This window comes from Gopherus evgoodei, chromosome 2 (genome assembly GCF_007399415.2).
Source record: "Gopherus evgoodei ecotype Sinaloan lineage chromosome 2, rGopEvg1_v1.p, whole genome shotgun sequence".
NCBI classification, from domain to species: Eukaryota; Metazoa; Chordata; order Testudines; family Testudinidae; genus Gopherus; species Gopherus evgoodei.
Window position 1 is genome coordinate 205,636,182 of NC_044323.1, and position 25,437 is coordinate 205,661,618.

Here is a 25,437-nt window from a genome sequence, read left to right on the forward strand (position 1 = left end):
GGAAGAACTCCTTTTCATAAAACTCCTGAGACAAAATCAAAAATATGAACAAGATTAAACATTCAAACTAGTATGGTCAAAATTAAGCTTCAGATTTAAAAATCATGTAACCCTAGAAAGAAAATATAATTGATAAAATGACAGATTAGGGTAAATTTTTCCTAGGAGCAACTACACTTTTTTTTTCCTTCCAATTTAAAGCAGTGTTAGCTAAAGAAAGAACATAAGAACTTATTATTCCAATTGTGATAAAGTGATAAAAGAGGAGGAAGAGGAAGGGCTGCCCAGAGATTAACGTAGGAACCTGGGACTTGGGAAAACCCAAGTTCAGTTCCCTCCTCAGACTTTCTTTGTTACTTTGGGCAATTAATTTAATTGCCTATGTGCTTGAGTTCTCTATCTGTAAAATGAAGGTGATAGTCCTTCCTTACCTCATGGGTAGAACCCTACCAAATTCACAGTCCATTTTGATCAATTTTATGGTCATAGGATTTTTAAAATCTTAAATTTCATTATTTCAGCTATTTAAATCTGCAATTTCATGCTGCTGTAACTGTAGGGATTCTAACCCAAAAAGGAGTTTGAAGGGCTTGGGGTTGCAGGGTTATTGTAGGGGGTGATGCAGTACTGCTACACTTACTTCTGCGCTGCTGCTGACAGCAACGCTGCCATCAGAGCTTTAGAGCAGCAGCAGCTGGCTGGGAGCCCAGCTCTAAAGGCAGAGCCACCGCCAGCAGCAGCGCAGAAGTAAGTGTAGCAGTACTGCAATACCCCCTACAATAACCCTGCGATCCCACCCCCCCCCCAAAACTCTGGTATTGCCACCCTTATTTCTGTGCAGCCTTCAGAGCTCGGTGGCCAGGGAGTGGCAGCTGTTGACCAGATGCCCAGCTCTGAAGGATGTGGGCCCCCCCGCATACCATACCATGCCACCCTTACTTCTGCGCTGCTGCCTACAGAGTTGGGCCATCATTCAACAGCTGATACTCTCTGGGCACCCAACTCTTAAGGCAGCAGCGCAGACATAAGGGTGGCATGGTATGGTATGCGGGGGGGCCCACTTCCTCCAGAGCTGGGCATCTGGTCAACAGCTGCCACTCCCTGGCCACCGAGCTCTGAAGGCTGCACAGAAATAAGGGTGGCAATACCGGAGCCCCTGTAAAATAACCTTGGGGGGGGGGCCCCTGCAACTCCCTTTTGGGTCAGGACCCCAAATGTGAGAAATTCTGGTCTTCCCCATGAAATCTGTATAGTATAGGGTAAAAGCACACAAGACCAGATTTCACAGGGTGCGACCAGATTTCATGGTCCATGACACGTTTTTCATGGCCGTGAATTTGGTAGGGTCCTACTCATGGGGGCATTGTGAGGATAAATACATTAAAGACTGTGAGGAGCTCAGATACTACAGCCACGGTGGCTATGTAGGTACCACAGGTTGTTGAGTGGTATAAAAAGAATGCATTTGAAATGTTTCTACAGTACTAATGCAGTATTAATACTAGTGCACACTATAAGAATTTGACCATCTTATTAATTGTAGGATGATAGTGTGGTATATCTCTCTCAAAGTTTGTTTTATATCATTTTCAATCCTCTACAGCTGTGAAGTTAGATCAGGCCCAGAGTTTATCACAAGATCCTATAGATTCTACAACAACAACACATTCAAGGCCTACCAGTTTTATTACGGTGGTAATCGCTGCACAAACCCTACCTATACCTTAGTTATCCGTGGTAAAATTCGTCTTCGTCAAGCATCCTGGATCATCCGAGGGGGAACTGAAGCCGATTACCAGTTACATAACATTCAGATCATCTGCCACAGTGAAGCAATAGCCGAAAAACTAAGTGTGTTGGTGAACCGTACGTGTCCTGGATTTGTACCAGACAACAATCCCTGGGAGCAGGATGTGAGCTACAATTTGTGGAGAGAAGAGAATGGCTGTGAATGCACCAGAGCTCTTAATTTTGCCATTCATGAACTTCAACTGATCCGAGTAGAGAAGCAGTATCTACATCATAATTTAGATCACCTAGTAGAGGAGCTATTTCTTGGAGACATCCACACTGATGCTACTCAGAGGATGTACTATCGGCCTTCTAGTTACCAGCCTCCTCTTCAAAATGCGAAGGTACATTCACTTTTATTTTTTGACAAAAGAAGCAAATGAAATTCAGGATCTTTTCTGAACTAAGTTTTTATTATAACCTAAAATCCCACTGTTCTAGAGTCAGAGATGGATTGCAGAGTTATGGACAATGCAATTCAATCAATTTTTAAATGATAATTCATGGGAGTAGTATCCCATTTGTGGATTATGAAATTACATTATAAGTTTGGGTCAATAGGAAGATGGGCTGCTTGAGCAGGAAGAGAGCACCACTCTGTTACAACAGATTACCAGAATGGGGAGATGAGAACTGCTGTAGAAATGGACAAAGACTGAAAATAAGCATCAAAAAGGAGAGAAGATTCAAGGTTCGAGGCAGAAATTGGTAGAGAGGAGGAGGTAGTAGCAGAGGGTGGATGGTGGTGAAAAGGCAGCAGTATTGAAGTGGGAGATAAAATTGCATGAGCATATGGAAGTCCACCGGCCAAGAAAAAGAGGAATTGGAGGGCAGGTACAAAAGAGGGCCAGCATGAAGAGGAAGCAATTGGTAGACTGTGTAGGTCATGGATCTAGACTCAGATGCATACATTATTTGAAATGAAAAACAGGGACATTTGGAATCTGAGGTTATAAATTCCATTTTAGGATTCCATTTTCAGTCTGACCTCCTCTTCAGTGTGAGCTGATCAAACCATAGCAAGTTTAAAAAAAAATCAAAGAGGGGAGTGTGCAGTGGTGTACACTTTGCAGTGGGTCTGTCTGTACATCTTTTCTGATGACAAATCTCAAAGAAATATAGCACCTGGAACCATAGGCGCTGAGTTTCTTCTTTCCCTTGTAGGTGCTCCACTCCGTCCCTGCTCTGTCCCCTCCCAGCCTGCTCTCTGGTCTCCGCCCTCCCCTAACTTCACCCCCAGCCTTTAATCAGCTGCTTGGTGATGCCCTGATCAGCTAATTGGGGTTGCTGCCAAACATCTGTGGCTGGTGGATGCTGAGCACCCACAGAGTCAGCACCTATGATTGGAACCACATCTGAGACTTCAGTTGCCGTTAATAACTTCCACACACAGACTGGTTTTTGGATCATTTCCAGTTTAATGAGTTATCACAACTAACTTTTTTTTTTTTTTGCTATAACTGTTACAAAAATGGACCACAACATGCTGAATGTGAAAGGAGACACAACCAGGGAAGAGAGCAATTTTGGGAGAGTGGGTTTGGGTTCTCATTCATTCACATAACCCTTCCACCTCCCCAGAGTTGCTTCTGTCTTCTCCCTCACCGGAATTCCAACAGTATGATATCTCTAGATTGTCGTCTTATCAGCTAACCTCAGGTGGGCCTGGAACAACTCTTCATTTACTTTTTAAACCCTACATCTTCCCAAAATAGACAGAGTGTAGCCGGAGCAGACATACACACACCCATAATCAAAACACCTGAGTTCAGAACAATTTTAATTTTTCTATTTCATTTGCTTAACTAAAATAAATAACGTTCTGTTTTACATTTTTCTCTTTACTTATTTTGGAGTGAGGGTCTTTGTTTAAAATTATTCTTTGAAAGGGATCCTTAAGTACCAAAGTACATGGATGAATGTTGTAGCCATACTAGCAAATTTTGTGGGTGTTTTTCAGAACAGTTGGAATGGAGACAAAACTCAGATTTCAGTACAACCAGCTAAGACACTGTGACAGTCCCACCTAGGGTGACCAGACAGCAATTGTGAAAAATCGGGATGGGGCTTGGGGGGGGGTAATAGGAGTGTATATAAGAAAAAGACCTAAAATCTAGACTGTCCCTATAAAATTGGGACATCTGGTCACCCTAGTCCTACCAAACCTGGTTATCCTGATATTGGCGGGTAAATGATATTGTAAAAATGTCTGCACTTCATTTTAGAGAACTTTAATAGAGGCTCAATGTTAGAATGGTTGGCTTTACTGGTCAGCTGGCTATATAGAAACCAGGATTTTGTCAGTTCTAGTGTCACCTCTGGTCACCATTCAGCTGCCTGGCCTCTGTGTTGCAATGGCATTGCTAGACAGCTCACCTCTAAAATGCAATGCTCTAGTTAAAAAAGAATAAATCTTGCAAAACAAGTCTGTCTCTTAAATCCATCTTCCTACCGTGTGAAGTCTGATTATTAACATATCAGCATGAGCTGGGTCTAGTAAAGTTTTGCTGAAAACAATATTTATACACTGTTCCACATATCATTGTATAAAATGTAAGCTGAAGAAATATAATGGATAAGCTAGAAGACTTTATAGTTATTTAAAGCAGGGTAACTAATTTCAGGCCATACTGGAAATTTGCCAGGAGCTCAGAAACCACACCCAATATTGAGAATAGCTAGAAGAATGTAACCCCCATCATCTTCACTCCCAGGGTTTGTCTCAGAACCACAATGCAAAATGCACTATTTTGCTATGAGTGGGTCATGCCTACATATTGTAGACCAGGACAAACATAAGCCTTTTTTGTAGAATCTCTGACAATTTTCATTTGGGCTCGGGACCAGCTTGTGGCAGCAAAGGGGTAGTCAGTCTGTCTCATCCTGTATAAGAAGTTTATATACTCTGATCGGCCAAATTCTACCTTCAGAGGCATGTGCACAACTCCCATTGAAATCAGTGGAAGTCTCCTGTATGGATTCCAGGCAGATTTTGCTCCTATATGTTTACCAGAACTGGTGGAAGGAAAAAAAAATTAACTTGAAAGATCAATATTCAGGGAGCTCAGGGCATCCAAACATAAGCTTATCTGTCAGCATTTAGGCAGAGTCCAAGTCAGGGGTGAGCAAACTTTTTGACCCAAAGGCCACACCTGGGTGGGGAAATCGCATGGAGGGCCATGAATGTAGGGCTGGGGCAGAGGGGTTGGGTGTGAGGGGGTGCAGTGTGCCAGAAGGGGCTCAGGGCAAGAGGTTGGGGTGCAGAAGTGTTGCAGGATCTAGGAGGGGGCTCAGGGCAGGGGGTTGGGGTACAGGAAGGTGTGGAGTGTGGCAGGATGCTCAGGGCAGAGGGTTGGGGTGCAAGAAGAGTTCAGGGTGCAGGCTTGGGCCTGGAGTGGCTCTGGGGCGGCAGCAGCATGCAGCAGGGCTAAAACAGGCCCTCTGCCACTGTCGGAAGCAGCCAGCACCATCTCCCTGTGGCCCCTGGGGGAGGAGGGAGGGATAGAGGGCTCTGCACGCTGCCCTCACCTGCAGGTACCTTCCCCGAAGCTCCCATTGGCTGCAGTTCCCCATTCCCAGCCAATAGCAGCTGTGGGGCGCAGTTTCTTAAGGCAGAGAGAGCACACAAAACCCTTTGCCCCCACCCCACCCCCCAGGGGCCACAGGACATGGTGCCAGCTGCTTCTGGAAGTGGCAGGGGGCCTGCAGTGCCACAGGGGGGAGGCAATCCCATGGGTCAGATCAAAGCCCTGATGAGCCGGATCCAGCCCATGGGCTATAGTTTGCCCACCCCAGTCCAAGTCCTAACGCTGAATTAATTACATTGGAACATCATTCACATAGGTATCCTTGACAACTGAGAACATCATTACTACATGGGGGGCAAGCTAATTCAGAGTATTCTCATGGTACCCAAAAGTGCAGATAGATGCAAGTACTAGGTAATAAAAAACAAAAACAGTGTAGTTTAGTGGATAGAGTCGAGAGATCTCACTTTATTCTCTGTTCTCACTGGACCAAAGTCACTTCACTTCTGCTTCTCCTCCATCCTGCATCTCTGTTTGTTTGAACTGAAAGGTTTTCAGGGTAGGAACTGTCTCCCACTATGTGCCTGTACAGTGTCTAGCCCAGTGGGGTCTCAATCTTAGTTGGAACCAGTAAGTGTAACTGTAACAAACAATTAATAGGATGTATACAGCTCCTGAATATGCAAAAAAGATTCTGTAGATACTTTTAGTTTTGTGTATCTTGTTCAGATTCTTGTGACTTTTTTTTTTAAATGGGAAATATGGGCATTGAGACAAGACTTTCATTATGATAGTTAGTAGGGGAAAACTGTATATTAGCATTAGCCATCATAAAAGGCTGCTGAGTTTTGATGTGTATCTACCCCTGAAGTCTTCTGTACCAGCAGGCTGCAGCCCAGAGCCAGGTTAACAGTGTTTTTTGAATGTAGGAAGAATGGTAACAGAAGATGCTGTGGTTTTTTGTTTTTGTTTTGTTTTTTGTATTTTTTCTTTTTTTTTTAAAGACCACACAAACATACCACTGAAAGGTTATAACCTTTCTTCTTTGAACTCCTTTCCTTTTCTAATTGCTGGTCCACAGGGACCCAGCTGAAAGTGAGTTTAAATCCTAAATTGAGTTTAAAACCACTAGTCACAGACTCCTCTGGAAACTGGACACCTTAAATAAATAGAAACATTAAATCAACTTGTTTTTTTTTTTAAGCTTTCTACATGCAGCAACACTAGGGAGATGAGGAAATAGCCATTGAACTGAATCAGGTGTGTTGTGTGGAATCTTTCATATATGGCTTGTTTAATTTTCTCTTTTTTAATATATAAAGACTTGGCTAAAATTTTAGATTTTAAGAAGATTCACTGTCTGAATTAAAATTATTATTAGGCCTCCATGAAGATGTTTGTTCCACCCAGCTCATAAATGTACATAGCCTAAAAGTTGGATGTGATAGCCACCACATTCATTACTTGTGCAGTTGAAGCAAATGGTAATTAAAAGCAAATGGCTGCTGGATCAGTTAGAAATGCTAAAGCTGCATGATCAGACTTTAAACAAATAGAGTTGGTCTTTTTCCAAATTCCTGCAGTGATTTAGCCACAGGATGGTAAATCAAAGGGGCTGTCCAAAAAAGCAGACAGCTTTAAGCCAAGCTACTAATCTAAGTAAATTCACAAATGCCCACATCTTAACTCAAGTGTACATATGAAATTGGGGAGCTTTAAAAATGGTTTTAATTTGTAATCTCTTAAGGCCTTACAAATGCTCTTATCTAAGAGCATATCCTACACAAGTTCAACTCAAACTTGTGTGTACAATATTTTAGAGGAAGAATTTATCAATGATGAGTCAATATGCTGACAAAACTGAAGATAATTCAGATCTGATTCTAAAAGTTGCTGAGCATCTTCAGCTTTTGTTGAAGTCATTGGGAGTTCAGAAAGGTGCCCTGCACCTTGCAAATTCAGCCTTTTAAATAATAACTGAGAGAGACAAGGTTGGAGCGACCTTACTGGTGTAATGGTACCAATATGTTGTGTTGTCATACAGAAGATCTAAAGTCAAGAGTGACTTCAGGGGTTCTTTCTCATTAGCCATAGAAATTACATGGTTTGCAGAGGTGATGTGAGATATAAGGCTCCTAATGGTCTGAGAAATCAAGAACAGGTATGGAGCTCAACCGGCTCTTAGTGAAAGAATAAGAGCTGTGTTTAGAAAAGAGGCACATTTACTAAAAATGGAGGTAATATGCATGGAAATTGTACTGGCACATATAATTAGCACTAAAATATTGTTTACTGAATACATTGAACTCCAGGCGCCTCTTTCTCTTTATTCTGTCAGGCTACAAAGATCAGAGTGAGGATTATGTTAACAGGTTATTCTGCTGACATCCTGGTAGCTATTAGCATGTTAGGATGGAATTGTTTGTAATGTCATCAGAACCAAAAAATGTGTTTGAATACCCTTATTTACGACTTTTTTTGGTGTGTGCTCAGATATTTGAGACATTCAGTTTTAATGAGAAACATTCCCATTCAAAACCATATACTGAGTGTCTTTCTTCTCTCTTGCAATTTTTTTTGGGGGGGAGGGGAAGGGGGACTTATTTTCAGAAGTGCTTAGCACTTGCAAGAACCATTAACTGTGGGTGGAGTTCTGGGTACTCAGAGATCTGGAAAATCAGGTTTTAAGCATCCAAAACCAGAGGTATCCAAAATTAGTGGACACATTTGAAAATTTGGTCCTTAATCTGAGTTTCTTCATCTGTAAAATGAAACCACTACTTATGTGCCTAGTACCCAGGATAATTTCAAGGATAAATTAATAAACTACTATAAAGTGTGTTAAATACCTCAGATAGAAGGTGATGTGTGTAAATATTACCTCAGCAAAGAAATAATTGTCTGAGGACAGTATTTTTTTGATTGGCCAAACCATAAATACTGCTACTAAAACATGTAAAAGTCTATTCTGGATGTGGTGGGAAATAGAGGGGTTTCACATCTTTGTCTTTGCATAAGACAGTTGCTTAAAGAAATATGGTGGAGGAAAGGAGAAAGCAGAAAAGAACTTTTTTTTTTTTTTTAAGAACCGAATGATTTCAAGACAACTATGAATAATAGGACGTATGGGATTATCTTTAGAAATAAATTAACCAATCATTTAGCTGAGGCTTGTTTTCCTATTACAAATCTACCGGGCATAGTGTAGCAAAGGATGTGTTACTTTTAAACGTTCTTCTTACATTTAAAGTAACATGCTATACTTACTCTTCTTAGAAAAGCCAATGTTAAAGAATGGGTGAAATATGACTTGTATAAACCTTGAAGATTTTAAATATGTGCTTTATTTTGTCTTCTGTGGATTTAATTATTAGTTCTATTTTACAATTGTAAAGGCATAACTAACATTTTAAGGCAGCGTTATTCTTGCAGTTCTTCATGCGCAGAGTCTTCAAGTTCAATCAATCACTTGCATCACTTTTTCCAAGACCTTGTTCATTGCTTCTGCTTCCCAAAATATATATGGTTTGTTGCTTCTGAAAATGTATATGATTTGTCACTGTAAATTAGCATCAGTGTAGCTGGATAGATGACAGAGATGCAGGCATGTTCCTCTGGGGGAAAAAGCTGTTTGGGTCTTGTTTCATCTTTTGCTGTAGATGGTGGGATTTAAATTCGGGAAGAGCAACAATTTAAGACTTTCATACTTTATTTTGATTTTATGTGGGGTTGTGAAATTCAGTTGAAATCATTTATATCAGACTGGTGCAATTATAGCACCTTCAGCTTCCTTCCCTGTCTTTCTGCTCCTGGGAGCATTTGACACATACACTGCCCTAAAATTTGTGGTATTCATATGTGGACAAATTTCACTGCTTCCCACCCTTTTGCCCGCTCTGAATTCCCAAAAAAACCTGGCAATGTTGCAGCAGGATTAGATTTTTTTTTTCCCCAACACTAAAACATTTTCCATTTGTTTCAAGACTTTTAATTAAAAAGTTTTAAATCTTCTGTTGTCCTTATGAGTAAGTTCATCCCATTTGGCAGCCTGAGTTACAACTGCATCAATCGTACTTCTCAATGACCAGCAATCAGCCTTCTGTGTTGGCCACATATGAGGTCATGGCAACCCTCCAAGTTATCACTTTTGTGGTGGAGTTCATAAAGGGTTGTCTTGGTCTGAAATTATCTTTGAGGGTGGAGGAGTGGAGTGAGAAATTGTACTGAGTATCCATGAAAGTGACAAGGTGGGTGAGGTAAGCTTTCTCTCACCCACAGAAGTTGGTCCAATAAAAGGTATTACCTCACCCACTTTGTCTCACTAAAATATCCTGGAACTGACATAGCTATAACAACATAGCACAGCCTTGAAAGTGTCCTTTATGTGGCCTGAGCTATAGCAACATGAGATGAAGTCCAGCTTTTTGCATTTATTTTAAGACATTTTTAGCCTCCCTCTGAATTTAATGGCTCCAAAGGATTTTTTTTAGATTATTTTTGTTTCCATCTTGGGACTTTTTAGTTGCTAGATCTGCCACCTAGATTCTCAGTTGATGAGTTGCTTAGAAGTGTTTATAGTAATAGTTGTGACCTGACATGCCCTTTTCTGCTGTTAACCAGCTCTGCCTCGGCAGACTAGCTTTGTGGATTTTTGCTGGATTGTTGGTAAGAGTATATTTTATTTTTCTCTTGCCTCTCCCTCCCTTCCCCCCCGCCCCCACTCGCCAATGGCAATATTTTCATACAGCTTATTTCAGTTACTTGATTCACAGCTGAATTTCTAACTAAATAATTGCCTGTTATTGAGTTTTCTGAGACACTAGCTAAACAGAACCTGCTTCTTGGGTCACAGCCTCAGCTGCTATGAATCAGTGTTGCTCCATTGACTAATGGGGTGATCATTTACATCTGCAAAAGATCTGGCCCTTTTGAAGCTACCTTTTGCATTAAAGGTGCTGGAGTAGATAAGGGAGTGGAAGGCAGTAGGATCAGGACACATTGGGAATCACTTGTTTTCTATATAATTTTATGAAGCTCAGGATTTATATAAAAAATCTAAAGTAAGTGACTTCTTCACAGTGCATGAAATATGAGTTATTCTAATTGAGCAAGATAGTGGTGATAGCAGCATAGGAGGAGAGCTGATAAGCTGGCTCAAATCACAATGGGAGAGTAGGGGGAACTTAAACCAGAAGCATTAAGTATATCCCTAGTGAGCTGAGCTTAAATAAAAAGTGAAAGTTAAAAGCATTGGGGCCCCAAGTGAGGCATTACAGAGAGAAGCAATCACTCTGCCAAGAGTTTCTGGGTTGGTTTTTGTTTTTCATTGGTGTCACTGGAAAGGAGAGAGTTCAAAGGCAGGCAAGCAGGATAAGAGGATATTTGTGTGGTGTTTTGGTTTTTTTGAGGTAGAGTATATGCTTGTGAATATCTTACTAGCCTTATCATTTAAAAAGGACATGTTCACCGTTTGACTCCAGAGAGAGGGCAGGGGAGATGCATGCAGCTTTAGCATGTGTGAAGGGAGGAATGACTTTCCAAACCCCTTTTCAATTTAATGGAAATGGACTGTCTTTGCACTAGGTTCCTGCTTTTACTTAAAATCTCCCCTTTACCTGTAAAGGGTTAAGAAGCTCAAATAACCTGGCTGGCACCTGACCAATAAGGGGAGAAGATGCTTTTTGTTTTGTGCTCTGTGTGTGTGCTCTCAGGGACAGCAAGGAACCAGGGCAGGGAAAATGCATCCCCTAAAGCCATACCTGAACTAAGCATCTAAGATTACAAATTGTAAGTAATAGCAAGGAAATGTGTTAGATCAGGGGTCGGCAACCTAAGGCACGCGTGCCAAAGGTGGCACACGAGCTGATTTTTCATGGCACGCAGGGTGGGATTGAGCAGCTCAGCCCACCGCTGCTCTGGGGTTCCTACTGCTGCCCCCTTGCCAGCCGGGGTCCCACTCAGCACCTGCTGCTGGCCTGGGGAAAGGAACCCCAGGCTGGCGGTAGGCTGAGACCACAGCTGGCAAGAAGCCAGCAGCCGAAACCCCAGAGCGGTGACGGGCTGAGCTGCTCAGCCTACCTCTGCTCTGGGGTTCCCACTGCTGGCCCCTTGCCAGCTGGGTCCCACCCCCCACAGCCCCACTCAGTACCCACTGCTGGCCTGGGGGAAGGAACCCCAGGCTGGCAGCGGGCTCAGAAGGAAACCCCAGAGCTCTGGTGGTCAGCCCCCTGCTGCTCTGGGGTTCTGGCTGCTGGCCCCTTGCCAGCCAGGGTCCCCATAGCCCCACTCACCTTGCTTCCAGTTGGAGTTCCAGCGCAGACTCCCTGCCAGACAGTCCAAGCTTCTGGCCCTGCTCAGGCCTGCCAGCTCCACTCACTTCAGCTGCCGGTCTGGGGTTCCAGCCGCTAACCTTCTGCCAGCTGGTTATCAACTTAACTCAGAAGCCTGTATGCAGCTTAAAGTATCTAAATAGGTGCCACCAGACATTGGAAAACTCAGCAAGGAAAAGCAAGGGCAAGGACCACACTAAACTAATAAGATCTGCATTTTAATTTAATTTTAAATCTTCTGAAACATTTTGAAAACGTTGTTTAGTTTACATATAACAGTAGTGTGGTTGTATATTATAGACTTATAGAAAGATCTTCTAAAAATGTTCAAATGTATTACCGGCACTCGAAACCTTAAATTAGAGTATACATGAAGACTCAGCACACTGCTGCTGAAAGGTTGCCGACCCCTGCGTTAGATTATCTTTTGTTTTAGCTTGTGAATTTTCCCTAGCTAAGAGGGAGGTTTATTCCTGGTTTGGTGGTGTTTTTGTAACTTTAGAGTTTTGCCTAGAGGGGAATCCTCCATTTTGAATCTGATTATGCTGTAAAATTACCTTCCATCCTGATTTTACAGAGGTGCTTCTTTTACTTTATTATAAAGTTCTGCTTTTAAGAACCTGGTTGGTTTTTAGTGTCCTAAAAACCCAAGGGGCTGGTCTGTGCTCACCTTGTTTGCTCTCAAGCCTCCGCAGGAAAGTAGGTGAAGGGATTTGGGGGGATATTTGGGGAAACAGGAACACTAAGTGGTCCTTTTCCTGAATCTTTGTCTAACTCACTTGGTAGTGGTAGCGATACTGTTCCAAGGACAAGGAAGGATTTGTGCCTTGGGGGAAGTTTATAACCTCAGCTGGTAGAGAAGCTTAGGAGGTCTTTCATGTGGGTCCCTACATCTGTACCCTGGAGTTCAGAGTGGGGAGGGAACCCTGACAGGAATAGTATAGATTTATAAGGGATTGACAAGCTCTAAAGAAGTGCTACTCAGAAAACTAGTGTTCATAGTTGTGGGTCCCCCTGCCTCAGAATTCTCAGGGTATGTCTATGCTGCAATTAGACACTTGTGGCTGGCCTGTGCCAGGTGACTCAGGGTCCTAAAGCCTGGGTTCCAGCCTGAGCCCAAACATCCACACCACAATTAAACATCTCCCTAGCCTGAGCCCTGGCAGCCTGAGTCAGCTGGCACAGGCCAGCTGTGGGTTTTTAACTGCAGCGTAAACATATCAGTCTTGCCTCTCCTTAGGTCAAGTCAGCCCTAAACAGCTGGAAGCACACACTTGCTCCTGAGTCAGACTCTCCTGTAATAAAGTGCTAGATTCAGGATGGGACTTTGAGAGCTACATGATACTATTATCCTCACGACACATACTTGTGTCCTCTTAATGTGCCACCTCCTGAAAGGTGTAAACTCCTATTAAGAGCATGAGTAAAGCAGGTCAGGAAATGGTAAATATATTGTGTCAAAATATTCAAAAGGAACAAAAAAAAAAAATTTTCCTGAATTTTTCATGGAAATGTTTTAATTTTTCAGTGAAAAACCAAACCCTGAAAATGTTTGTTTTTCACTTAATTTTTTTCAAAAGAAGCAACCATTTCCCCCAAAAAACTTTGTTTTGAAAAAGGAATGTTTGTGTATTTTAAAAAATTGATGGTTTTAGTTCCATCTCCCCTATGCTATCTCATGATCAGGCTCATTTTGATCAACACAATAGAGAGCACACTGGTTGATCACCTAAAATAACTACATTTTTATGGCACCCCCATCACCATTGTCTGACATGAAGTTGTCAGGATCAAGTCATTGTTCTTAGCTGGTCACTAGACATTACTGTAATAAACAGCATCAGTAATAACGTGTAACATCTGCACAATTTATCTCATTGATATAAAAAGTAAGACCGGGCTATTGGATTCCACTTGAATTCCAGCTGCCTTTCTCCTTTAAAGAAATGTAATGCTGCTTTTCTGAAAAGGGCTTAAAAGGCTTTTAATTTTGCAAAGTAGAAGTGAAGTATGAAGGTGTTCAGTTCAGACCAGGCAAATGCCCTCCAAGGAGATAACATTAGGCTTTATTTTTGACACATTTTAACATCACTCCAGGGTGCAGAAAACAGCCTGATGGAGTAGTGTATATAACCCTGGCAATGGCATAACCATCGCGACCAGCGCAGAGAACAAGCAGCCCCTGGCAGCTAAAGGATTTGTAAGAAAAATAAAATGTATTGGGAAGGATTGTATTTCTGAATTCCCAATCACAAGGGGACTTGAAAAAGTCTAAAGAACTCCATTCCTACTGCTGTTTTAATGGGGCTTCCCCCAGGTGAAGACAAGGGCTCCCTGACCTGGTCACCCTTTCAATGGAAGCAGCAGCAGAGAATAATGAAAAGTGGTTGTGGTGATCTTCAAATCACTGGGATCCTCTTTGTCCTTGAACTCCTGAACAGAGCTGTCAGCTAGGGAACCAACTGTAGTCTACATGGCCTGCCTGCCTGAGTTTACAGTCGGGCTCAGAAGAGTCACTATTATGCAGCCATTAGCAAAAGAAAAGCCCTCTGCAGAAGAGGAAAAAGCCCTATAGCTCCATAGCTTGAGAAGTTCATTTGGCAGTAGCTACTGTAGAGGCTGTTTTTTCTAGATAGATCCCGTTGTTCAAAATACTTGTTCACACGTAGAACCTTACTTTTTTGTAAAGCAGAAGCTATCCGTCTTATCCACAGTTCATTTTAAAGCATTTTAGCTTATTTTATGGTCAAGTGAGTCTTTTATTAGAAATTATTTTAGGTGTGCTTGGAGAATAGCAGCAGTCAAATGCTTTTTGCCTCCGTTTAAGGTTTTCTTTAAATGTCTATGTTTAGAAATTAGATCCTATTGCCCTTGCCAAAGACCTATGGAAAGGGAATGATTTTACAAGGCCTTAAGCAGTGGGATTTAGAGCCAAAAGTAGCTGGCCTAGAAAAGAGAGGTCTCACGCATAGAAAGCAACATTGAATAAAGAAAAAGCCACTGTCAAAAATAAATATTACTCCCTAATTAGATCCATTCACTTCATAACAACTACATGTCTTTCTTCCATTAATTGGACAAAAGCTACATTTTCAGGGATTTTAGAGCAATGTATAAGCATACACTTGCTATTAAAAAGTTCATAGTTCTCTTAAAACAATTTTCAGTTAAAGCTATAATGAAGCTGAAAGGGGTTTATAGGGAATTGGAAGGAATAGTCTGGATCACAAAGTAGCAATGGCTTCAGCAGAGCTCCCCCTAAAAGGCAGCTAGCATAAGTAAAAAGAAAGCTTAGAAACTTTATACTATAGCCCTGCTCATGAACAAACCCTAAAACAAAATCTGATGAAACTTTTATTTCCTCCTTCCTCTGTTCTACAATAAAAAACTTACTTATCAGGTCTTATCTGCAGGGTTGCTTGGAATTTATGAAACTCCTCTGTCTTCTTCAAGTAAATCAAAGTTTTCTACTGAAGATTTATGGTTCAGAATTGCTCATGGGCTAACCATTTGTTTAAATAAATGAATATCAAGTGAATCAGTGCTTATGAAAGGTGTTGGACTGACAACTTAGATTCACTGCACATCTCGGGTAGCTGCTCTTCTTCCTTGCTGATATGCCTTGACCATGAATGGGGAAGAGTGCAGTTTCAATCTTCTTCTCCCTTCAATCCTGAGCTCCTCTGCTGAAACTGCTAGCAAGGTTGTCAAATGAGAGGGGGAAAGCTGCTCACTGCCCTTTAATTTCTTTTAACTTAGTTTGGCTCACAAAGCCAGTTCACTTCCAGTCTATCTGAGAAAGGCCTTCCATTGCCTCTATTACCATAGTATCTGAGCACTGCACAGACTTTAATATCACAACCTCAGTGCTTGGCAGAGAATGCACATTTTGTAGATAGGGAAACAGAGGAGTCTGGTTGTTTTCTTTGTTTTGGCTCAAGGTCACACAGGCAACCTGTGGCACAGCCAGGAATTGACCTCAGGTCTCCTGAGTCATAGGCAAGCCACTGAACCATTGGACCAACAAACTCCAGATGGAACCCTCAAGCCTCAGAAAATGCCACACTTTCACAATCCTCCTATATTATCAGTGCTTTTTTAATGTTCATGTAAGCTAATTATCCAGGACCAAGTTCTGTTCTCAGTTACAGTCATGCAAATCTCTATTAGCTCCACTGAAATTACTCAGTGGCATTTTTCTGTATTTATATAGGCATATTCCATGAAAGGAGAGAAAGGCACAAGACTGTGTGTTCTGTACCTTTTCTTCTAACTACTGAAGTTTTTTCAATTTAGTGTAAAGTACCAACCACAGCATTCTGTACTTCAGCAGTCCTTTATAGAAATACTACCATCAGATCCAAAGCTGATATATGTAAACAAACAGAATGTAGCAAATACACAACAGGTGCTAGAGCAGAAAATTTTGCTTTTATCTAACAGCACTCTAGTTATTCTGCATAATTTAATTATTTATAGACATAATTCATGTTAGCTAAAAGAATGTTTCCTAATATTTGAATAAAGTGTGGTTCAAAGTTTGCTTAGCAAAGCAGAAACCATTTCTCTTGCAGCTGAGTAATCTGCAGTTTGAAAGCAAACTAAACTGCCCTCTCTTGCCAAAAAACGCCCCAAACCCTAAAACTTTGCGAAGTTACAAACAATTAGTGGTAGAAACTGCATAAAAGTCTTTATAGTTTTCATTTACGTTGTTAGAGGACTGGGAGCCCTGGAAATTGAATTCTGACATCAAGAAAAGGTTCATTCTGCAAGTTAGTTCAGTTACTGCACCCCCAACAAACTGTATCCCATACCAAAATGCACCTGATGTGTAATAGTTTGGTCATTGTGTCAACACTTATCCATTAGAAAGAGAACTGAGGCTCCCCCTCCCCCCACATACACACTCATTTTACTTTGTGTGGAAGGCTTCCACCAGCATATTTATAATGCTAAACCACACCCAGCTCTAGCTCCCCCCCCCCTTCATGTCAGGTAAAAGGGCCAGAGCAGTGCAAAAAAAGCTCTCAAAGCATGGGAGCTAGCTTAAGGGGTGGGGTGGGGATTCTCTAATACTGGAACTGGGGAAGACAGCCTTAAGGGTGCCCGCACATAGGTGATAGGGTCACAGTACAATGGAGATTCTGGGGATAGCTGCAACTGCTAGACAGCTGAAGCAGCTGCCATAACTTACACTGACCCCCAAGGCTGTCTAAATTACACTGGGAGTCATGGAGCAGGCCAGGACTGGGAGGGGACCAATGGCTTGAAGTCTCCTTAGCCCTCCCCCCCACATCCTGGGCTGAGTTCTGTGCTGCTCCTGGTGGGGCCACAGCTCAGAATCACAACCCACAGGTCCATACAGGGCTGGGTGCCCTCATCTCCAAACTCAATCACTCCGTGGAGGTGCTTCACACCTTGCAACATCAGGCCCATTTAGACTGTGAAACTGTGCCAGATAAACAAGCAAAAGCATGTTCCCATTGAAATCAGTTGTATACCTCTCACTGATTATAATGGCACTAAAACATAGCCAATACTGAACTAGATGCTTGCATTATAAAAATAACATGTCAGATAGTCTTGGCCCAGAATGTAGGAGTTAAAATATCCATTAGAAATGTTTTCTTGATTTTTTTTTATTACAATGAAGACACATGGTTTCAATGTAAACACATCAACCCAAATACCACAGTATTGTCTAGTATACGAGAACCAGAAGGCGACACTAGGCCATAAGGGAGACAAGAAGGGTGAGGTAATATCTTTTATTGGACCAACGTCTGAAGAAGAGCTCTGTGTTAGCTCAAAAGCCTGTCTCTCTCTCACCAGTAGAAGGTGGCCCAATAAAAGATATCACCTAACCTGCCTTGTCTCTGAAATAGTGTGGGACCAACACAACAACGCCACCACTGCATAGTAGGCCATAAGGTCATAAGAATGGCCATATTGGGACAGACTGATGGTCTACCTAGGGTATCCTATCCTCTGACAGTGGCCAGTGCCAGATGCTTCAGAGTGAATGAACAGAATTTGATTTCCAATTTTTAAAGGGTACCTTTTTGCCTCTTTTATTCTGCTGTTTAGCTCTGGTAGCAGTTTTTGGGTCCTCTTACAGTGTTTTGTATTGGGGGTATCTATATAATTTGAGCTTCTATTGTGGTGGTTTTAAATTGTTTCCAGGCATTTCCTTTTTTGGTCACTGTACCTTTTAATTTCATGTAACTAGTGTCCTCATTTTTTGTAGTTCCCCTTTTTGTACTTAAATGCTACTGTGGTGTGTTTCTTTGGTATTTTCCCCCCTAAAAGGATGTTAAATTTAATTACACTATGATTGCTCTTACCAAATGGTTCAGCTATATTCAGATCTTGGGACCAGATCCTGTGCTCTGCTTAAGACTAAATCAAGAATTGCTTCTCCCTTTGAGTATTCCAGGACTACCTGCTCCAAGAAACAGTCATTAATGGAGTCTAAACATTTTCTCTCTACATCCCATCTTGAAGCGACATGTACCCAGTCAACACAGGGATAGTTGAAATCCCCCATTATTATTGTGTTTTCTGTTTCACCATCACAATCACATCCTGGTCACATGGTTGGTAGTATATTTCTGCAGCTCTACTCTTACTATACAAGCATGGAACTTCTATCCATAGAGACGGATTGTCCAAGATAAGTGAAAAGCAAGAAGTAAATCAGTTGCGAAAAATACATTCTCTCAGTTTAATCATCGATGATGTTTTATTAGCAGCACACAGGAGAAATGTGATGTTCTGGTTTTAAGTTTAGGGCCAAACTTTGCTTACACACACCTATGCACTCCATTTAAATGAGTGGAGTTGCATGCATGTCATTGAGAGGAAAATTGACAGAGTCCCTTCATGCAGACACCACTGGAAATGAAATATTTTTGCGCTGATATTTTACACTAAAGTCTAATATATCTTCAAAAGTTTAAATAGCAGGATATTAATTTTCCAGACTGCTAGCCAGATTAAAGTTAGGCGGATGTATGTACATATCCACAGCATCCAAAGTTAATCATTAAAAAGAGGTAATTAATACAAAGTCAGAGCTGAACAAATGCGTTCTTTTTAATGAAATTAAGAGCAGGTTTTTAAGGCCCCTACTTATCTGAGTTAGGCATTCTGCCAGCATTATAGATTCAAAGGTTTTTTTCCTTCCAAATGAAGGAAACAATAAATACCTGAAGTAAAATATTTGTTCAAAGTAAACCCAGGAGAAGAAATTAATATCTTAACCCTCTCCCTGCTGCACAATATACTATGTGCACCATATTCCAGGTATGACATACAGAATCTGCAATAAAATGAGGCAAACATTTGAATCCTTAGATGTGAGGTTGATTTCACCTCAGCATGACACACACATCGTGGTCTTCATTGAGGAGAATTCATTGTCTAACAGGGTTTTTCTCCACTTTGTTTCAGAATCATGATCATACCTGTATAGCATGTAGAATAATTTACCGGTCAGATGAGCACCATCCTCCAATCTTACCTCCAAAGGCCGATTTGACTATTGGATTGCATGGAGAATGGGTGAGCCAGCGCTGTGAGGTGCGTCCTGAAGTCCTCTTTCTCACCAGGCACTTCATCTTCCATGATAACAACAACACCTGGGAAGGTCACTATTATCATTACTCTGACCCCATCTGTAAGCACCCCACCTTTACCATCTATGCCAAGGGGCGTTACAGCAGGGGAGTGCACTCTTCAAAAGTGATGGGAGGAACAGAGTTTGTGTTCAAAGGTACGACCGCTACATTGCGCAGTTTTGTTCCATTACTGAGTAACAAGATAGGTTGTTCATAGCTGGGTGAAAGTTGCCAATGATAATGATTCAAAACTTGTATAGTGTCAAGAACTTCCCAAACTGATATGCAGACTACGCAGAGTGGGTCACGTCTCTCACACACACACTGAAGTGCAGCAACTTCTGAGGCAAAATGTAGTAACTTTTAAATGCACAGCAAAACTACAGAACAGCTTCAGTCACTAAGTGAAGACTATCTAATTGAAACTACAGGAGCATATGGGCAGAATTCAGTTATCCAGCTGCTCAGATAAATGTGGTGAAAGCACTCTTCTCTTATAAAGAATACTGTAGAATCTTTCACCGCAAGAAGTCAGTAGCGTTAGCATCTTAAAACAAAAAACAGTCCCGCCCCTCTTGGCATCCCTCTGGAAAATTGGTTCAGCATTGACAATGTCACCTATGGAATCATCACCAAGCTCTGACTATACCTGTCCTGCTTAGCTTGAGATCTGGCAAGAATCACAGCCCCATGTGGTCTAACTTGAAATGACATTCGAGAAGCTCATAATGGCCTTTTAGACTCTCCTATGTCTCCAATTTAGGAAAGAGCCTGACTGGAGGAACTAACAGATAGGGACAGAATTTCCAAAGGAGCCTAAGGGTTGCTCTAGTCTGTCAGAGGCTCTGCTCACATGGTTGATTACCTGGAAGTAATTACATAGGGTGAAAACTTCAGTGAGGCCAGCATTTCACCCATGCTGCTTATTTATAATGTATTATTCAACCTGCTGCTGAACATATGAGAATCCAGCGCTAGAAAAGCAAGAGGATGAACTATTAGTTTTCTTTTGTGTAGCACCCGGGAAATAATATGGATCGTGAGACCACCCACACACATACACGGTTATAAAATCTCAAGGTGAAAATTCTGAGACGTCTTGCTTTAAAAAAAATCTTGAATCACATATATGTTGCTAATGTCCTGCAGCAGAATTTACATTTAGGAGGGTTGTGAAGGGTTTTGTTTTATTTTTGGTAAAGTTTGTCAGTGCTAATCCACTGAAAATCTCAATTCTCTTTTTATTTAACATACTGGGCCAAATTCATCCCTAGTGCAAGTTCTATTAAAGTTCCCCTAACCCCATTCTGACCATAGCTTTTCTTCAGGTCTGTTGCAATTGAGCTGATGAAAATCAAGCTCATGTGACATGATGAAAATCAACGCTCATGTGACAAACTCCACTGAAAGTTGGTCAGTATAGCTAGAATTGAAGAAAATTGTAAGACTTATGTTTGAAATTATAAACTGCAGTTGTTTTTTAAGATATGGGATAGGGTCTCTCTCGATAATTCGAACCTAAAGATGTAATTCATATGGTGGTATGGATAGTCTATGAGAGAAGGTGAAATTGTTACATTTTCTGAGCTTTGAAATTTGTATTTGGAATTTGTTAGGTCATTAGCTTTGTGGACTATCTTAAAAATTCTCATGTTGCCCGTGGAACTAATATTAATTAAAATCTGAGTAAATTTTTATTGTATCCTCCTTCCTCTAGCTTTATATCTCAACCAGCCAACCAAGAAGGATCAAGCCCTTTGTTATATTTCTGAATTCAGGACTAATAATAAGACTGTCACTTTCACTTTTGCTTTGTCCCTCAGATATTTAGCTTTCTCTTCTTCCTTTACAGTAAATCACATGAAAGTCACTCCCATGGATATAGCTACAGCCTCTCTACTGAATGTCTTTAATGGGAATGAGTGTGGAGCAGAGGGATCGTGGCAAGTTGGAGTACAACAGGATGTTACTCACACCAATGGCTGTGTTGCTTTGGGGATCCGCCTACCACACACAGAGTATGAAATCTTCAAAATGGAGCAGGATGCTAGGGGTAGCTACTTACTGTATAACGGCCAGAGGCCTAGTGATGGGTCAAGTCCAGACAGACCAGAGAAGAGAGCCACTTCTTATCAGATGCCATTAGTTCAGTGTGCTTCATCAGCACCAAGACCTGAAGAGTCACCAGAGGAGAACAAAATAGGCCGCTATAGCAGCAGGGCACCAGAAAAGGACTCCAGTGTATTTGTCCTTACTCTGATGCTGTTTATTTGTACTGTGCCACATTGGAACATTCTCAGTTGAAAGGAAAAAACTATTTTTCCTGACTACAAAACCAGGATTCCATATGACTGAGGGTTTTTCTTTTCAGAAAGAAAAGGACATTTATTTTCTTGATGCACTGGAATGCCTGAGAACGGTTGTTCTTTTCCTTATTTTTTTTCCCCTCCTTGAATCATGAACGGCACTCGTTTGATGTTTTTGCTTTGAACTTCGTCCAGTCTGATCCCTGGCCTGACATGACTGCACAACCGTAATTGCACTTTACGACTGCAGACTTACTTGGCTTTTTTAACTACTAGGGTAAACCTAAAGATCCTGCTTCAGTTGGCCCTGCCATTTTGCTGTTGTGGTTCATTTCCCCCCTAGCACTCAGTTTCTCATCAGAATTTAGCTATCAGGAATCACTCTGTATAGTATTGTGTTAATACTGTGATAATGGCTTTTGTCTTTTATTCTTTAGGACTCTGCTGTAGATATGTACATATAAAGAAACCCCACAAGGATCTAGCTAAATACAATCTTACAGTTTTTACACAAAAGAAAAAAAATATACAACCTATCCTCCCGTAAGAAGGTAAATGGAAAATTATCAAAAAGTAACATTCAAAGTAATTTAAGCTATTTTTACATATAATTGTTTAACTTGTAAAAACAACCAGAGGTTTAGTGGGCTGTAAATATTTTTCTCATTCAGTTCCATTAGGTATGCAATTGCTTCATGCCTCCCATTGTATCTACTAACTAGTTACAATAACCTCCCCCTCTCCTCTTTAAAATCAGATAGAGAAAACATTTTTTCATCAGGCATGCACAGTATATGTAAGTTGCAGAAGTATTAGTGGATTGTTCCATGTTGTTGTACTCACTACTCCTTATACCCTCTCTATGCAATGTTCCTGCCTTGAATTTCATTTTGTTAGGGGTGAACAAAATAATGAAGGGGCTGGGGCCATAACACAAATCATAAAACAAACAAACAAACAAACAAAAAACCCTCTGCTTAATAAGAATTGTAAAGTGGCAGTAGGTAGGAAGTAAAGAAAGGATTGAAGCAGCAAACATATCATCCATGAGCCCAATCACATCTTCCTCCTTTCAACTTAGAGAGCAGAGAAACAACAGAAAATTTGAAAAGATGGAGCAAATTTCACCAGAGGGAATGGGGTTTCACAAATACAGAGCACTCCCACCCTTCCTTTCAGTACACAAGCCCCTACACAGGGTCACATTGAGTTTGAGGCTCAATGTTTGCTTGTCTTCAGTATTACGTGGCTGAGATCGGAACAAATCTTCAAAATTACGAGTAAAATAACCAGTCTCTATTCTCTATAAGATGTATGCAGTTAGGTCACATATGCAAATGAGGTAGCTGAGAATTGCACAAGTTATTGATCCTTTAATTTCATCAAACTCATTCAAGTTGTATAGCATCATGTACACCTATGGGACAATACAAATATATTCCAATCTATAGTTTGTGTGACCTGGCTCCATAGCCTGTCAGCCTAAGATGGTAAGACTCAGCAACGGAGGACCTGTGAATGGAGTAATTTACATCATATAGGTTCAAATGTTTTTAAGAAGTGAAAGGATAAAGCAGGGTTTTTTTCCGCAACCGTGCAACTTGACACTGGAGTTCTGTAGCAACATTGTTACATTCCAGCCCAGAAGAAGTTATTGCACCCGAAATAAAAAACGCAGAATATAACCAGCAAGAGAAAGAAACTGTTGTGCAAATCATTTTTAAAAACTAACTTCTTTCAAAGCACAAAAGGGAACAAAGGAAAAAAGTGATCAGAAGTAAGACTCCTTCTGTGTTTCACTAGAGTTTACACATTGTGCCTGCTGTCGTAGGTCAGAACATGACAGGAGTCCATATTTTGAGATGTAAAGTCATCCTTGCCAATGTTAAAGTGTATTAGCTTAAAGCCCAGGATTTTAAAAAAATATAATTTTATTTTTGTAAAGTTATAGAAAATATTTTTCTTCCCAATGTAGTGTTCCAGATTAAACTATCAGGGAACTTTGAGCACTTGTTAAAATACTGATTGAAATAAAAGACTCGGTGAAGAACTAAGAATTCCTCAGTATCTTATCTGTAATGGTTGTGTTTTGTCTCCTTTCTAAAGAATAAAAAGCCTCTTGGAAAATTACACCCAAACTAGACTGAAACCCTTTATCTAATAACTTAGCGGCAGAAAACCCGATTTTATTATCTAGTAAATAGTATTTTTGCTTCAGATCACCTCAGCTGAGGTTAGAAAGAGCTCTGATGAACACAGGTATAATTATTTAAGTTTCAAACTAAAGCTCTTTGGATTCTTTGATAAAATGGACTGAAGTATATGCTGGGAGCACACAAGGAATGAGACTGTTGGCCTCAGAGGACTGTACAGTCATCCAGTCAGAACAGCTATGTCACTACAAAGGGTGTGTGGTTTCAATAGAAACAAAACATTTTCATAAATGAGCTCTATTTATGAGCTCCTTTTTTTCTGGAAAATTAAAAAGTAGAAAAAATCATTTTGGATCAAACAAAATGTGTTGTTTCAATTTTGACAACTTTATAAAAAAAGTTGAAAAGTTTTGAAATGATAAGTCCTTTCAGACAAAAAAAATGAAACGTTTTACAAACACTAAAACAAAACATTTAGCTTTTTTCAGAATTTTTTTCTAGTTGAAACAAGTGAGCAAAATCAAGACCAATTTCTGAAACGCTGTGGTGTCACTGAATCTGCATCCGCCCTTCACCCGCCAAAAAGAAATTTGTGTGGAGAAACTTTGCCCAGCTCTAGTTAAGTCTTTGCAATTTCAAAGAAATTCTACTGAAAAATGAGAGCAAAAACTGCACAGGAGACTATTTTCTTCATTAAATAAATTAAAGGCTTTCATCTTGAAGGGTTTGCTAAGTAATGGCAGCACAAATTTACACTTTGAGATGCTCTCTATAAGCAAACTGAATGGAATTCAATGGATTTGTCTATATAAGAGGTATAGCATCAGGCCATGTATATCACAAGTTAGACAAATTCCAAAAAGAGGAACAAACTGGATATAGTAAATGTCTCCAGACATTTCACTTATTTCTCTAAATCCTAAACATATTCCCAAATAGATTTTTTTTTCTCCTCTCAGCCACAAGTACTAATATTTTGGAGACTATAGGAGGCAAGCAATAAAACAGTAAATGTGCATTAGTTTCATTTGCTTAACTGCATAGTAATATCTATTACTAGAGTCAGTCATATCTTCCAGTAAGTAAATGAGTTAATAAGCCACCATGATACCTCTGCTCCATAAAACTCCGCATAACAACTATTTTGCTTCAAAATCAAATACAGACCCCAAAGTTTTATCACATGTATTGGGACTTTAAAGTTATCTTAAAGATTTAATCAATTGATCTTGTAACGTCTCCATACCAGTATCTTTAAGCAGTTCAGTAGGTAATTTTGAACTCACTGAAAGAAATGAAGCTCTCAAAGAAAATAGTGGATAGGCATAAGAAAAGATTGCCATCTAGTGGTAACTTCTTTTTTAATTAAATAATGGAAATACACTCTTATCTCTGGCAGGGATGAGTCCAGCCTGCTGCCTTCACTAGCAGGACCAAGTACTGATTTTGCCCCAGATCCCTAAGTGGCCCCCTCAAGGATTGAACTCACAGCCCTGGTTTTGGCAGGCCAATGCTCAAACCACTGAGCTGTCCCTCCCCCATGTCTTATGTTAATTCTCTAATGAAGTCCTACCAACACACACTACACCAGTGGTCCTGTAACTTTTCTTCTCATGCCCTCCTTGCCCCTTACAGGTAATAGAATGTGTCTGTGGGCCCCACCCCCAGGCCAGGAGCAGAGTTGCAGCCGGGCTGGGGGCTGCAGCTGAAAA

At 40.8% G+C, this 25,437-nt stretch overlaps 1 protein-coding gene across 1 annotated transcript in view; it reads left to right on the top strand.

Annotated features, from left to right (window-relative positions):
• Positions 1-23,622, top strand: part of APCDD1 (APC down-regulated 1) — a 37,227-nt gene extending 13,605 nt beyond the window's left edge. The window contains exons 3-5 of the mRNA XM_030552746.1: positions 1,604-2,135; positions 19,100-19,421; positions 21,119-23,622. Coding sequence (XP_030408606.1) covers positions 1,604-2,135; positions 19,100-19,421; positions 21,119-21,570 — 1,306 coding nt within the window. The 3' untranslated portion in view covers positions 21,571-23,622. The remainder of the gene's footprint in view (positions 1-1,603; positions 2,136-19,099; positions 19,422-21,118) is intronic.
• The last annotated feature ends 1,815 nt before the right edge of the window (positions 23,623-25,437 follow it).